This window comes from Rattus norvegicus, chromosome 7, assembly GCF_021556685.1.
Source record: "Rattus norvegicus strain SHRSP/BbbUtx chromosome 7, alternate assembly SHRSP_T2T, whole genome shotgun sequence".
NCBI lineage: Eukaryota > Metazoa > Chordata > Mammalia > Rodentia > Muridae > Rattus > Rattus norvegicus.
The window spans coordinates 17,060,889-17,077,070 of NC_141540.1; the positions used below are offsets into that span (position 1 = coordinate 17,060,889).

The following is a 16,182-nucleotide window of genomic DNA, read 5'->3' on the forward strand; positions in this document are numbered from 1 at the left end:
CTGTCTTATTTTTAAGTGCCCGTGTGTGTGTGTGTGTGTGTGTGTGTGTGTGTGTGTGTGTGTGTGAATGTATTAAGATCTAGATGTCCAAGAAGGCCAGCAGGGGTGTCAGATTTTTCCAAAGCTGGAGTTACAGGTGCTTGTGAGCTGCCTGACTTGGGTGCCAGGAACCAAACTAGGGTCCTATGGAAGAGCATGTAGCCAGAATCAACAAATCCATTGCCACCCACAACTGGTGAATGGGGATAATCAAATACCTTTATCTCCCTGAGTATGTAAAAATAGTTCACTATGAGAGCTCTCTAAGCTCTCATCTCAGCAAAGGCCTCACTAACTGGTAGGCTTCAGTAACTGTGTGTTGGCATGAAAACCCTCTTTTGGATACTTAACCAATTCAACCTTATACTTCTGCTGCTCTAGAACAACTTCTGGTACCAAAATCTGTAATAATCTGGACTCTAGAAATATATAGAAAGGGGACACATTAGAATGACTTAAAGGCTGTAGTCTAACTAATCTTACTGTGGCTGGCTATGAACAGAAAGTCCAAGAATCTGGTAGTCACTCAGTCCACAAGGCTGAGTGTCCCAGCTGGTCTTCAGTGTACAATGGAATCATGAAGAAGTAGGTTCTAATGCTAGTGAAGGAATGGATTTGCTAGTAAGGTAAGAGCAAGCAGGCAAAGAGCAAAAGCATCCTTCCTCTGTGTTCTTATATAAACGTTCACAAGAAGGTGTGACCCAGAGTAGAGGTAGGTTTTCCCAGCTCAAAAAAAAAAATCTGGGTTCAAGTTTTGCCTTTCTACATCAAAAACCTGTATTAGAAGTGGAGCCTCCCACTTCAAATCCAAGCAAAAAACCCCTCACAAACTTGTCCTCTATTTTTGGGTTTTAGTTAATTCCAGATGTAGTCAAGTTGACTGTCAAGAGTAGCCATCACAGGTGGTACTCACTGGCTAGTTCACTTGGTCAAAATAGGACCATGTTCATATGAGAACTAACGAAGAGGTTGATGCAGTCTGGTTTTGAGCTGAAGCCCCTGTTGTGACATATTCTGAGGGAGGAAATCTATGAATCATTTGAACAAACTGTTCCTAAAATAGTAAACCAAGCCAAGGAGGGGGAGTGAGAGAAGAGCAAAACAGACAAAGGGGACTCTCCTGGTCACTCAAAGTCAAGCATGGGAAGACTTGTGTTGAGATGGAGATCGTAAGGAAAAATAGTAGTAATAAAGAAAATGGGGCACGTACTCACTTCTGAAAATATTTAAAGTCTAAGCAGTAGTTCACAGAAGGCTGAATGGTCACAAACAGCTTGTTTTGTTTTGTTTTTAAGAAAACTAGTCCTGAGGATGGGCAATTACCTTCCGAGTATATTCTATATTAACCCCTGCAACAAAAAATGTACAATAGGGGAGAGTTAATGCATCTGGTTTGTGTTCCATTCAGTCACTACGGTGGTGGAAAGAGAAGGGACACATTACTAACCAGGGGATAGTTCAAACCAGATCCAGCTCTAGCAGGTGACTGGGAGGCTAGCACATGGCTCTGTCCCCACTTAGGAATGTTTGAGTAGGAAAGACAAGGGAATGGGTGACAAGACAGGGAAGGCCTTTATTCAGAAAAAGGCCTACAAAAGGAGTCAAATCAAAGCTTCTCCATCTGCCAGCGCTACGGTGGTTATAGGGCAGAAAAGAAATAGTGGGGAGGACACTATAAAGCTCCATTTCAGGTCTGCGGTTGCCTGTTGCAAGAGGGAGACAATGAGCAGTCAGTTAAACCTAAGCCTGGTTAGCCATTATATAGGATAAATGCTCCATAACCCTGGAGCAGGAACAGCAATAATCTAGAAAGAAAGAAAGAAAGAAAGAAAGAAAGAAAGAAAGAAAGAAAGAAAGAAAGAGAGAAAGAAAGAGAGAAAGAAAGAACCACACACACACACAAAGAATGGCTTTAAATACTGGAAATCAGACTACTGTGGTTACAGAAATCATTTAGTTCAACCAAAATCTAGGTGCTTTACAAAATGGCGTGGCACTGCCTAACATCTCGGTCCCATTCTTTGCCAAGAAACGCAAGCTGTCCCCAACAAGACCATTGGTGGTAGGGTCATGTGCAGGGACCCCTCTGCCGCTACTGCACCTAAAGATGAATGAGGCACGTGGCTCCAGGGGAGGATTGTGGTTTATAGAGAGGTGGATTAGGAACTGTCGTCTGCCATGCTGCTTTACTCAACATGGCTTTCTGTTCTGAAGATTTTATTTTTAGCTGTGTCTGCATCTGTGTGTCTCTCTGTATGTGCACCTTCATCTAGTGTCCACAAGGGCCAGAAAGTCGTGGCGGATCCCCCGGAACTGTAGGTGTGAGCTGCAGAATGTGGGTGCTGGGAACTGAACTCAGGTGCTCTGTAAGAACAGTGCTTCTACCTAATCAAGGAGCCGTCCCTCCATCCCCCAGGCATAGCTTTCTTGGAGACACATTTAATACAAAGGAAGGGGTCTTTAAGTGCAAGCATTTCCTTTCGATATTCCCTTATGCATCCAATACCAACTGACAATGGGAATGGATAGCGATGAACCAGTGTATTCTCTGAAATTATTTTTTACATAATACTAATACTCTTGTGTCTTATAGATTTCAAACTATCTTGGAGAAAAGTAAAGGGAACACCTGAAAGAAAATTAAAATAAGGAGAGGTGGATCAGTGGTTGAAACCCATGGCTGCTCTTCCAGACGACAGGGATTTTAATTCCCAGTACCCATATGAGCAGATCCAACTCCCTCACATGGACACACATGCAGGCAAAACACCAATGTGTATGACACAAATTTTAAAAATTAAGAAATGGGGATAGAAAATGTCATGAATTCTTGATTCCCAAGCTCATCGTGTTCTGTTCGCCTGTTGTCATATTGATAATAAAGAATTTATTCAATTTCTTGAAGGGTAAAGCATACTTAAGGTTTAGTTTCTTTGTGTTTTTGTATGGGTGCTGGTGCATGGGCACATGAGTCAGGCGCATGTTTAGGCCAGAGGTCAATCTTTTTTTTTTTTTTTTTTTCTTTTTTTCGGAGCTGGGGACCGAACCCAGGGCCTTGCGCATGCTAGGCAAGTGCTCTACCACTGAGCCAAATCCCCAGCCCCGGGTAAAGCATACTTAGAAAAAAAAAGTTTTAAGTCAAATGGACCTGGAAGCAGAAGTGGGGTGGGGTGAGGGTGGAAGTGGAGGTTGAGGTAGGAGGGTTGTGCAGGTGGGAAGGGTGTTGGGCGAAGGGCGCTGTCCAAAAGCCATAAATTGTTGAATGAAAATCCCCATGGCCGTGATGAGACACCTCTTTATAAGTTCTCAGCTACTGGAGCCCGAAGGCCCCAGTATATGGGCCCACTACTGTCAATGGTTAGGTTGCTATGGGCAAGCCCCTGCTGCTGACAACATACAGAGGTAGGACATGGGAAGTTGGGCTGAGACAGAGCTGGAAATCTGTCTCCTTGCTGACAGGCCTGCACAACGCAGAAAGGTGTCGTGTGGCCTAAGGGAGAGAATTGTTAGCAATGGTACCACTCGGTATGCACCTTGTGTGTTATGACACCAACATGCTAGGCAAGATAGGCAAGAAAGTGTAGCATAATTGTTCTGTGTGAAGCAAAGTGCATTTAAAGCTTCAGCTGTAAGAGAGAGCTAACAGGGTTGGAGAGATGGCTCAGTGGTTAAGAGCACTGTCTGCTCTTCCAGAGGTCCTGAGTTCAAACCCCAGCAACCACATGGTGCCTCACAACCATCTGTAATGGAATCTGATGCCCTCTTCTGGTGTGTCTGAAGCCAGCTACTGTGTACTCATATATATATAATAAATAAATCCTTTAAAAAAAAAAGAGAGAGAGCTAACAGTACTGTAGTTATGGCGAGAGCCCATGGCTGGGAAGGTGTGTGCTTCATGGAGGAAGGAATGGCTATCGTTTGTAAAATGAAGGTTGATGTGTTTACAAAAAGATAAAGAGAGCATATGTCCCAGCCCCAGTGTTGTATTTATAAAGGGATAAAGAGAGGGGGGATATATTCTATGGCGGTCTGAGGAAAGGGGGTGCCTCAGCAGGCCCCTGCTGAGACATCCCTTCCCCTTGAGGGACCAGCCATATGACGATGGTATAGGATAGAATAGAGTTTATTCGGGGCACGGGGAGGGGAGTTAAGAGGGTAGTAGGGCAGAGAAAGAGAGAGAGAAGTAGAGGAGTAGAGGCCGGCCATGAGCACATGCAGAGAAGGGGGAGGAGAATGGGGAGAGAAGGGACAAAGGGGGAAGAGGGTAAGAGCAAGAGGGAAAGAGGGAGCAAGAGGAAGCAAAAGACTAAGGAAGGGGCAAGCAGCCCGTTTTGTACTGTCAGGTATACCTGGCTATTGCCTGTGGCGGGGTGGAGCTTAGACAGAATGCTAACAAATGTGAAATGTCTATCAAATTACCATCTACAAATTGGTGTTTATATCCCAAAAAAATCAGTTTTCTATCTCTGTCATGGAGGAAAGCTTCTTTATGATGGTAAGTTACTACATTTATTTGTTACTGGTGCAGTTCCTGAGAGGTGACTATCGTTGTGGCCATACATGACATTGGTTATCAGCCATACATGAGGGAGAAGAATCAGACATCTGTATCCCCTCCTCCCGCATTACACTCCAGTCAGGGAACATCCCAGGAGAAGGGCAGAAGGAATAGAAAAGCAGAGCTGGGTGTTGTCGCATATGCCTTTAATCCCAGCACTTGGAAGGCAGAGACCTCTGTGAGTTCAAGGTCAGCCTGAGTAGGACGGCCAAACCACATAGGGCATAGAGGAGAAACTTGAACAGGAGAGAACCTGTCTTGAAAACAAACAAGAGCATGCAAAGGAACTGGAGTCTTGTTTGGTTATTCCTTGCAAATTTAAACATTTCTCCCGAGGCAGGGAGGAAAGACTCATGTGAATCATTCTCACGACACAAGGCCCAGGCTAGTCAGAGAATTACAGAGTTCACAAGAACCAATCATTAGGGTAAGGAGATCCGACACTGAGAAACTTGGAAGTTGTACAGGAGCAGCGGGAACGAAGCTCTAAGAAACCAAGCCCTATGCTGGGGGCTGGCTTTTCAGTGATTCCTGTGGATTTAAGTAACCTGGGCTCCTGTCAGTCACCACAGGGTCTTATGGTTTCACTGTGATGGACTTGAATGAAATCGTTCAGGTTTCTCCTCTATGCCCTATGTTGTTTGAAAGGAAGCTTGTAATATTGTTGTACCAGGAAACATTTGCGAATACCGAGAGAACCACCGAGGAGTTGCCTTGGTCGGCAGGAGTAGGTGGTGTGTGCTTTTGATCCCAGTACGTCGGAAGCAGAGACAAGTGGAGCTCTGAGTTCAAGGCCAGCCTGTTCTGTAGAGTGAGTTCCAACACAACCAGGGCTATACAGAGAAACCCTGTCTCAAAAAACAACAACAACAAAAAGAATGACCCTAGTCATGATGTCTCTTCACAGCAGTAGAACAGTGTCTAAGACAATATGTAACACTAACACCACTTCTGGGATCATTACCACATCAAGCCACTCACCTGACTATTGGACACCGATATGCATCACTTTCAACTTTATGCTGTATCCTCAAGCCAAAGTTTGTCCTCTACTTTGAGCTTTCCCTCCAACAATGAGCAGCTTTGAAATCAGGAGTCTACCTCAATGTGACATTGTTTAAAACAACCTACTGGGTTGCTCAGGCCTTTAATTCCAGCATTCAGGATGCAGACACAGCTGGATCTTTGAGAGAGGGGAGACCTTTGTTTGCCATATAACACAAAATAAATAAACTTGTAAACACGACCTGATCTCTAATTAATGCATATGTCTCTTGCTTAGTACTTTTTAAAAAGTTAGCATTCTTCTCTCTTCTAGAAACAATTTTTAAATAATTCAACCTCAAGGGAAGGGCACTGTATCTATCAGGCTTCTTTAGAGGAATGGAATTTATTAAGTATTTTGAAGTACTGAAAAAAGTAGAAAGATCTGAGAGCTGAGAACTGGTCATTACTAGGTCCTGAAGGTTGAGGTCTCGGCGCTCAGGGTGAGCGGGTGGGCGAGTGGCTGTGAGGGTTGGTAAGTGAGAAGGTCGCTGGGTGAGTAGAGGGGCCTCTGCTGCCTCGATCTGGTGCAAGGAGCCCAGAAGTTTCCTGAACAGCCAATGGTCCCTAGCCACAATGAAGATTTGAAAACACTAGGTCTGATATCTGTGACATCAACATCAGTAGCAACAGGGCAAATTAACTGGTTGGCAAGAGAGATAGCCAACTGAACAAAAGGGAGTAGATCTCCCTTCTACCAGACCCTTTTTTTTTTCCTTTTTTCTTTTTTTCGGAGCTGGGGACCGAACCCAGGGCCTTGTGCTTGCTAGGCAAGCGCTCTACCAGTGAGCTAAATCCCCAACCCCTGCCAGGGGGTTTTATCTGGACCAGAAGGTGCCACCTATGATAGGGTAGGTCTTCTCACATCGAGAGAATCAGGACAGAGCTTCATCTGAGGCTCAGCTGTTTCTAATCTGTGGCAAGCTGACATGAAAACCAAGCAGCCTAGACATATAAGAAAGTAATTTTAGAAAATAAACATTAGAGAGAAAAAAAATACGCAAAACACGAACAATACAAAACCAATAGAAAGATGGTTTAAAGGGGTTGGAAGACATCCCCATGAATAAATGCACTTTGCAAGCATGAAGACCTGAGTTTGAATCCTTAACACTCACGTGAACCTGGGAATGGCTTCAACCATGGCCTCAGTTATGCCCATATACCCAGCACTATGGGGAATAGAGGAGGTGGATGACTGGCTTTGACTGGCTGTCAGTTTGGCTCATGGTTCAATGAGAGATGCTTTCTCAAGTGAACAAGGCAGAGAGTGATAAAGCGGGCCACCCATTGTTATTGTTACCCTGGCCTCAGTATGAACATGGACACACACACACGTACACACACAGAGATGCAAACAGACACACACACAGAGACACACAGACACACGCAAACATACACACACAGAGACACACAGACACACATAGAGACACAAACATACACATATACACAGACACATATATACAGACACACACACACACACACACACACACACACACCAGATGTACAAACACATGGTCTTACATACACACACTTAAAATTTTTTGTTCATAAAAAGAATAAAAGTACACACAAAATGGTCAGACCCAGGCACATAAAAGTCGGGCAAAAATTCCAATGTTCTCTCTCTCTCTCTCTTTTTTTTTTTTTTTTTTTTTTGGTTCTTTTTTTTTCGAAGCTGGGGACCGAACCCAGGGCCTTGCGCTTCCTAGGTAAGCGCTCTACCACTGAGCTAAATCCGCAGCTCCAATGTTCTCAAAAACTCATTTTTAATTAGCCAAAATTGCTTGACAAAAGGCATTTATGAATATTGGCATGTTACAATTAAATGTCAATTCAACAATAAATCGAGCACAATTCACAGCGCAAATAGAAACATACCAGATTTGATGCAAAATCACCCATTAAACTATAGATTGCTGCTTTTTTGTTTGTTTGTTTTCAAATAGAGTTTTATTTCCCTTAAGCCTGTTTAAAACAGCATTTCAGTCCCCAGGGAACCATGGTTAACAATCATGCATGGTGGAGAAAACAATAGCCAACAGTCTAAAGCGTACACAACCCTGATATCAGCTTCTCCCTTCATGGATGGAGATGGCACATGGCCTGAGCTGGCTGAGAGTTTTAAGGAGTTTCTAAGTCCTCTAGGAAGAATATTTTTCCTGAACCTAGTCCAAAGGTTGGATTCTAAGCAAAATACAAAGAAAATGAATTTATCCAAGCTTTGTCCCCCAGTTAGACAAATTCCCCATAGCTCCATCATTGGAAATTAGGTCTTTGTCCTCCGATGTGGGCCTCTGGGGTGTAGGTTGCTAGTACAGAATCACCAGCACTATTACAAACCACACCTCATGGTCTCTGAAGATGAGTTCTCGGTAATGGCAAGCTAATTATGTGATTGCTGCTTTAAGAAACCGTACAGAGAGGTTGGGGGTTTAGCTCAGTGGTAGAGTGCTTGCCTAGCAAGCACAAGGCCCTGGGTTCGGTCCCCAGCTCCGAAAAAAAAGAAAAGAAAAAAAAAAGAAACCGTACAGAATCATTTCACCGTGATTTACTTTCTTTCTACGGCTGTTTTGTTTTGTTTTCTTCAAATGTGCTACTTACTGTTCTCCATTCCAGGGGTATAAGCTGTCATCCTATCTCATATACTCGCTTTACACTTACGTTGTAAAACAAAATTTAGAAATAAGAGCCCAGAATTAACTACTGGGCTGGAGAGATGGCTCAGTTTTTAAGAGCACTCCCTGTGTTTATAAAGGGCTGTGTTCAGATCCCAGCGCCTACAAAGCTGTTCACAACCATCTGTGACTCCAGGCACTCTTCACCAGGCACTACACACATGTGACACACATTCACACATGCAGGCAAAACACTCATACACATGAAGTCAATAAGTCTAAAAAGATTTTCTAAAGTAAATTCTGCATTTAAAGTTACTCTAGGGTAGTTTCTTTCCTGTCTGTGAAACTAACTGTGCTAATAATGAGAGGCTTTTCAATGTTGCCAACACACAAAAGGTGTCTCTCTGCTAAGACTTTAAATTTTTTTATCTTATTGTGTGTAGCGATAATTGGCTTGCATGTATGTCTGTGTGCCATGCACATGAAAGTCCCCTGAGGTCAGAAGAGGGCACTGCGTCTCTTGGAACTGGAGCTGGGACAGTTGTGGGCTTCTGTGTAGATGTTGGGAATCAAATGTGGGTCCTCTGGATGAACAGTCAGTGACTTAACCACTGAGCCGTCTCTCCAGCCCCTCTCTAGTTGACTTCTTGTACATATTTAGAGGAAGCAGGAAAGTGAAGGCTTCTACATTGCAAACATGAACCAGGTTTCTCTGCAATCTAATCATTACCGTGCCTTTTCCGTGATCTGGGACTACAAAAATGTTTGAACATCACTTGTACTCATGTGGCTTTTCACCAGTGTGACTTCATTCATGTAATTGAAGAAAAATTTTAGTACAAAAACCATTTCTCCTTCTTCTTCTTCTTCTTCTTCTTCTTCTTCTTCTTCTTCTTCTTCTTCTTCTTCTTCTTCTTCTTCTTCTTCTTCTTCTCCTCCTCCTCCTCCTCCTCCTCCTCCTCCTCCTCCTCCTTCTTCTTCTTCTTCTTCTCTTTCTTCTCCTTCTTTCTTCTCCTCCTCCTCCTCCTTTTCCTCCTCCTCCCTCTTCTTCTTCTTCTCCATCATCATCATCTTGGTCTTATTCTAGATAGGGTTTCTCTGTTTTGAGACAGGACAGCCTTGTCTGTCCTAAAACTCCCTCTGTAGACCAGGCTGGCCTTGAACTCACAGGGATTCTCCTGCTTCTGCCTCCCAAGTATTGGGACTAAAAGCATGCACCACCACTGCCTGGCTTCCATATCATCTTTTAAAAGGTTCTCCTCTACTGCGGCTATTTCATGGGTTTTTTGTTTTTGTTTTTGTTTTAAATCAATCCTAAAGGAGACTTTCACACATTGGTAGCAAAAGCCCTCCTTCCCTTCAGTGAGCTTATGTGACAGCAACGCAGCCATTTAAAGGCTGTAAACATTGCTTCCAAACAAGCCTATGGATTTATGCCCTTGACAGTGGCTTGCCCATATTGCTTACATGCATATGGTTTCCAGTCAGTGTTAGGTTCTCTCGTGCTTTTTAAGGTGACTAAGAGACCGAAAGTCTTTCCCACATTTCTTACATTCACGGGGTTTCTCTCTGCTGTGCATCAACGCACGGTACTGAAGAGAACTTAAATGAGTGAAGGTTTTGCCACATTGCTTACAGATGCAAGGCTCCTCTCCAGTGTGAATCACTTTATGTTTCTGCAAAGCACTCTCAGAGCTCACCACTTTCTCACATTGTGAACAAACGTATGGGTTGTACCACTGTGGGTCTTCTCATGACTCTGAAAGGTAGTAGAGCAGAAAAGCCCCTTCCCACATTGTTTGCACATGTAGGGTTTGAAGTCACTGTGGCTTACTTTATGTCGTCTTAACCAAGTCAAAGACAGAAAGGCTTTTGCTCACTGCTTACACACATAGGGCTTCACACCAGTGTGAATTCTCTCATGTCTTAGAGGAGAACTGGACTGTACAAAGGCTTTCCCACACTGCTTACACATATAGGGCTTCTCTCCAGTGTGAATCCTGTCATGAACTTGTAGGGAACTTGGGAAAGGAAAGGTTTTCCCACAGTGCTTACATATAAAGCATTTCTTTGCATGGTAATGTTGTTCACACCTCTTCAAGGACAGGAGGGAAGTAAAACCTTCCCCACACTGCTTACATTTGTGGTGTTTTTCTTCAGCAGGAGTCCTTTCATGATCTTGAGCAAGTCTGAAGTCTTCACCAGGCTGCGTAGTTTTATTAGATTTCTCTGTATGCTCAGGACTTCGGGGGACTGGGGAGAGCCGGAGGTGTCCTCAGATTCCTATTATTATACACATCCCTTCCATGTTGCTGAATTTCATTCGACCTCTGCCCTGGCCTAGGTTTCAGTCACACGTTTAGAGCTAAATGGCCAATGAGCACATTGACAAACCCATTTCTTTGACATATATGTACTCCTGGATGAAATTTATGGTTCACGGTGCCCTCTGTAGAGAGTTTGAAGATCTCTGCACACTCATGATCCTCTTTACCGTCATGGAGTTTCTCCACCAGTTGACATCTGTAAGAAATGAAAAAGTGACTTGCTCATGTTTTGATTATTAATGAATTACTAGTAGAAATATTGGTTCTATGAATTCTGAGGATCATGAACATATTTTGACTGGACGCTATGCAGCATGATTTGAAGATAGCCATAATAAAAGCAAGTGGTATAATGTTTGGCAAACATCGAAGGTATGTCACATTTAAACAGACATTTCAGTACTAATGTTGTGCACAACTTGATGCACAATACTAATGACAAAAATCATGTTGTATTTTGGACTACTTGAACGTTGTGGTGTTTTGAATAAAAATGGCCCCTATAAACTCATAGGGAGTGGCAATATTGAAGGTGTGGCCTTGTTGGAGGAAGTGTGTCACTAGGTGGATTTTGAGGTTTCACAGGGTCAAGCCAGGCTCAGCATCATTCTCCCTTCTGCCTGAAGCTCCTCTTCAGCACCACATCCGCCTACATGTCACCATGCTTTACGCCAGGACAGTAACAGACTAAACCTCTGAGCCTGTAAGCCAGCTCCAATGAAATGTTTTCCTTTGTAAGAGTTGCTGTGGTCATGGTATCTCTTCACAATAATAAAAACACTATCCGAGACAAATGTCTATATTGAGGTGTCTTTGGGTTTTTCTTTGCTTGTTTGTTTTTGAGATAGCATCTCACTTTGAAGTGCTGAGTGGCATGTAAATCAGAGAACCACCCGCTTTTGACTCCCAAGTGCTAGGATTAAAGGTACAACCCCAATCCCACCTATATGTGTTATATCAACTATTTGTTCCTGTGCAAAGGGTTCTCTGATTTTTGTTTCATATGCACCTCCTACCTGAGATGGTAGATAAACTGATACTTCATTTTCCATAATGTATATGGTGTAAAGTTTGTACATGTGATGTATGATTGAGTTTCACTCCTGGCATCATGACACTCCCATTGTTTCCAATACTTGAATATCTGAGATGTTCTTACTGACGACGTGAAACATATTGGCAATTTTGGAGACAATTTCCTGAGATCAACTCATGTTGAAGCTTGGTATATTTGTATCTTTTATCTCTTGGTAAAATGTCCTATGATACCATAATCCTTGAGGAGCCTGGATTACCTTAGTTTTCTCCCAGAATTTTGGTATTCATTTTTCAATCTTTTGGTGTTTCCTAAAATACAAATTAAGATCAATAATAATCATGATATTGCACTAAAAACATTAGTAGAGTCCAGCTAAAGTCGTGAAGTAATCCCATTTCACATATTTACCCACCCACCCCCCCTTTTTTTAAGGTCAGAGTGTGAACACAGTCTATATCCCATTACCACCAATCATGCAGTCAAGTTTTCTGCATTTGGGGAAATCTCAGGGGTCAGCACATCCCAAGTACAGTAGATGAGCCTCAGTCTAGGAAAACACCTTCATGATCATGGTGTCTCCCTGCCCGGAAAGTATAACCAAATGGTTCTTTACCGTATTTCAGTTCCTGCAGCAGCAATGATGAATGACCGGTTACGAGAACGATGTCTTTACCTGTGGAGACCACATTTCTCAAAATTCCCTTCATCACGTCTTTGTAGGGCTCCTTTAGGGATAGATCCAGCAGAGCCCACTTCTTCATGGTGAAGTGCACAGCTGCATCCTCAAAGGTCCCCGACTCCTGAAAGAGCCCACATGCATTTTGACAGGGACAAACTTCATGGTACCAGAGGCCTAGGCTTCACAAGGACTTACTGTGAGACCATATTCCAAGTTCCATATATTCAAGTTGTCTTGGTCACCATGCTCTCAAGCTGTTCACACATACGAATATTCTCTAATACAGCAGTTCTGACAGTCGACTGGAACACTCTGGTAAAGCATCAGCAGAACAGGACAACCCTTCATAAGTTGTGCTAATTTCTCTTTGTCAATTGAGTCACTGTAACAACTTATAGAACAAATTTTGATTATCAAATCTCCCAAAGAAAATCTGGTATTAGCTATCCCGAGACTACATATTCTTATAAATGCTGAAGGAATAAGTTCTATTTTTCTTGGTATCTGGGGCTATGATTAAGAGTGACTCCTCCATACATAATGGTAAAATGATGTGGCTTTCCTAAACAACTGATGTCAACAATGTCTCACCTTTATATCACCCGTTCTCTCTGAACCCATACTGCATTTCCATGTGGTTATCAGAGAGAAACTATTTGGTTAGTTTCAGAATATTGTCTGAACGATGAAGCTTGAAGAAGCTGATTCAAGCTAGATAGTGGTGGTGTGTGCCTTTAACCCCAGCACTCAGAAGGCAGAGATAGGTGGACTTCTGAGTTCCTGGCCAGACTGCTCTCCAGGGTGAGTTCCAGGATAGCTGGGACTGCACAGAGAAACCATGCCTCAAAAAAAAAAAAAAGAGCTGGTTCTGGTTGAGAGCACTGGCTGCTTTTCCAGAGGACTGGAGTTCTATTCCCAGCACCCTCCTGCCCTACCAAAACCAGAGAGAGAGTTCATTTAGGTTAGGAACTAGAGAAATCTCTTGTGTACTGTATTGATACATCACCTGTCAATAAACAAACATACCGCCCACAGGAAAGGGTAGAATAGAAGGTGAGACGTATGGTAGACATAAAGGATTCGGGGATAAAGCCAGGCCTGCACTTGGGGATGGGGGTGGGGAGGCACAAATACAAGAGAGCTGAGCAGACTAACTAGTCACTTGGCAGAAAGTAGATTAGAATAAACGGAATATAAATTATGAGGTTATTGGAGAACAAGCCAAAGCTTACAGCCAAGGTGTTTGTAAACATAATTGAGTCTCAAAGTCATTATTTCTGGGAAGAGGGGCATGGGAGGAAAAACACCGCTCAACAGAGTTGCTTTGGTCATGGAGTCTCTTTACAACAATAGAACAGTGACTAAGACAACTAGGCATTTAATCACTCTTCTCACCACTTGTGAGGGACTTGAATATATTCTCTGCGATTCACTATAAACTACGTTTAGAAGTGTGTACCTGCTTTCTAAGAGAGTATTCTTAAATAAATTTGAGTAAGACTTAATGATGCAGGGTCAGAGAGGTGAGTCAGCCGTTACGATAACTGGCACCATAGCCTATACGCCATTCTAATAAATCCTGTGGGCAGGTGTGCGCGTGCGCGGGCTTGCCTGCGTGCGTGCGTGCGTGCGTGCGTGCGCGCATGCACACATGTGGGCATTCATTCTATCGGCTCCTTTAGAGAGCTATGGTTTATACAGGAGGAATATAGAAGAATTTTAAGCTTTTGGTTAGGAAATCCATTGAATGATTCAAACAGTTCATTTAAGGGGACATGCTTACTGGAACTTACATGACACAAAGACTGAGAAAGGAGCTGTAATTTGAGATCAGCACCTTTGAACCAAAACCTCTTCAGAGGCATTAGGACAGCAGGAAATGCTTCTGAGCACAAAGCTGCACCTGGCAGAAGCTCTGTCTTCAAGCATCAGAGGCTTCATCAGAACTAGGTAGCGGCAAACTTCGGGCGTGCCGTCCCAATAGTCCTCACTTTAAAGAAATGAGAGATGCAACGTTAAGGGTGTTTCAGGCGCCGATGACGAGGCAATGGATGGCAGAACTGAAACATCTTCACGGAAGCCCGAGTGGTCACTCTGTGATTCTTGCGAGGGAAATGTTAAAAGGATGAGGGTATGAAGATATGTTTTTAAAACAAAGTTTTAAAAAAAGAAGGGGTGAGATTATGAATTAATTTTATCCAGAGGTAAGGCATTGTTTCAGTGTAAAAAACGGAAAAGATAAGTGAGACAGGAAAAAAGGCAGGAAGAATTAGGGAGACGTTTTATAGAAAGCAGAAAAAAAAAAAAGGAAGAGAAAAAGAAAACAGGTTCTAGATCCCCGTTCAGGTTTGTTTTTCCTTCTGAGAGAGCCAGGAAACTTCAACAACCACTGAGAAGGCAGAGACAGCATGTTTCCTAAGGTACCTTGTCAAACAAAATAAGTACTCCAAGTAACCCAATTAAAAATGGGATACAGAGCTAAACAGAGAATTCACAACAGAGGAATCTCGAATGGCCGAGAAGCACTCAGCGTCCTTAGTCAGCAGGGAAATGCAAATCAATACAACTCCGAGACTCCATCTTAAACCCATCAGAATGCCTAAGACAAAAACCCAAGAGACAGCGCATGCTTGGGAAGATACAGAGCAAAGGGAACACTCCTTCATTGCTGGTGGGAGTGCAAACTGGCACAAACACTTTGGAAATCAATTTGGTGGTTTTTCAGAAAAATGGGAATAGTTCTACCTCAAGACCCAGCTATTTCACTCTTGGACATATGCACAAAAGGTGCCCCACTATAGCACAGACATACTCAACTTCGTTCATACATGGCTCAACTATGTTCATAACAACTTTATTTATAATAGCCAGAAACTAGAAATAGTTTAGTAAACAGTCATTGGAGGTGATGGGAGAGAGGGAACTGGGTAGGAAGGGAGCTGAAAATGAGAAATAGGATGGCAATCAGGTGTAGATAGAAGGGGGGCTGAAGAGGGCTGGAAGTGAGAGTGTAAACCAGGGCAGGGAGAACATCTCTGGTAATTAATTGGAGGCTTCATCCAGCAATGGATGGAGGCAGATGCAAAGTCTCACAGCCAAACATCAGGAGAGCCTGAGGAGTCTTATGGAAGAGTGGGGGGATAGAAGTGAACAAGTCAAAGGGGTCAAGGACACCACAAGAAGACCCACAGAGTCAACTAACCTGGGACAATGGGGGCTCACAGAGCCTAGGTCACCAACCTGGGGGAGACCCAAAAGCTAGACCTTGAACCCCTACACATTTGTAGCAGCTTGGTCTTTATGTGAGACCTCTAACAAGTGGAGCAGGGGTTGTCTTTGTCTCTGTTCCCTGTCATTGGGTCCCCTTCCCCTAGCTGAACTGCCTGATTGTGCCTCAGGGGGAGAGGATGCGGCTAGTCCTACTAGAATTCATGGTGAGGTGGTACCCAAGGGGGACTCTCCCTCTCTGAAGAGAAGAGGAGGGTCCAGTGGGGGAGAGATTTGTAAGGGTGGGATTGAAAAGAGAGGAGGGATGGGGGCTGTGATAGGGATGTATGTAAAGTAAATTTAAAAATAAAAAAGAAAGAAGGAAAATAAATACTGCTTATTTGGGATCAAAATAATAAAATGACATGGCCTGACAGTTCCAGTACAGGTGTTTCCCAGCCAATCCAAACGCACGCCATCCCTCAGGAATCCACTTTACAGCAGTTTTGTTTACAACAGAAGACTCATTACATTTAAACCTGGTTGTAAACTACATTCTTTAAACAAAGTTACCCAAGAGAAATTATTGTTAATACGTTACTTTAAAAAAAAAAAAGGAAAAAAGAGCCCTCAGTGCCCCGTATTCCCAGACGGAATCTCTCCAAGTA

General features: G+C 43.2%; 1 protein-coding gene and 1 non-coding gene across 2 annotated transcripts; both read right to left on the minus strand.

Moving 5' to 3' along the window:
* Positions 1 to 10,401: 10,401 nt before the first annotated feature.
* Positions 10,402 to 12,928, minus strand: Zfp14-ps1 (ZFP14 zinc finger protein, pseudogene 1). Its single transcript, XM_087559883.1, has 4 exons — positions 12,899 to 12,928; positions 12,302 to 12,428; positions 11,885 to 11,936; positions 10,402 to 10,785 (listed from the first exon to the last, which is right to left on the minus strand). Exons 1-4 carry the CDS (start codon positions 12,926 to 12,928, stop codon positions 10,614 to 10,616), a joined length of 381 nt encoding a protein of 126 aa, XP_087416009.1. The 3' UTR covers positions 10,402 to 10,613.
* On the minus strand, positions 12,058 to 12,223 carry LOC120093963 (U1 spliceosomal RNA). The gene has a single exon (XR_015626295.1). It is a non-coding gene; the product is annotated as a U1 spliceosomal RNA (small nuclear RNA).
* Positions 12,929 to 16,182: the final 3,254 nt, after the last annotated feature.

Excerpts from the sequence above, each read along its gene's own strand:
- Zfp14-ps1 (XM_087559883.1), bottom strand. The coding sequence starts at position 12,928 with ATGGGTTCAGAGAGAACGGGTGATATAAAG. Across the intron at positions 12,429-12,898 it reads AGAGAACGGGTGATATAAAG|GAGTCGGGGACCTTTGAGGA; the intron begins GTGAGACATTGT and ends GGGCTCTTTCAG. Across the intron at positions 11,937-12,301 it reads GAGAAATGTGGTCTCCACAG|GAAACACCAAAAGATTGAAA; the intron begins GTAAAGACATCG and ends TTTGTATTTTAG.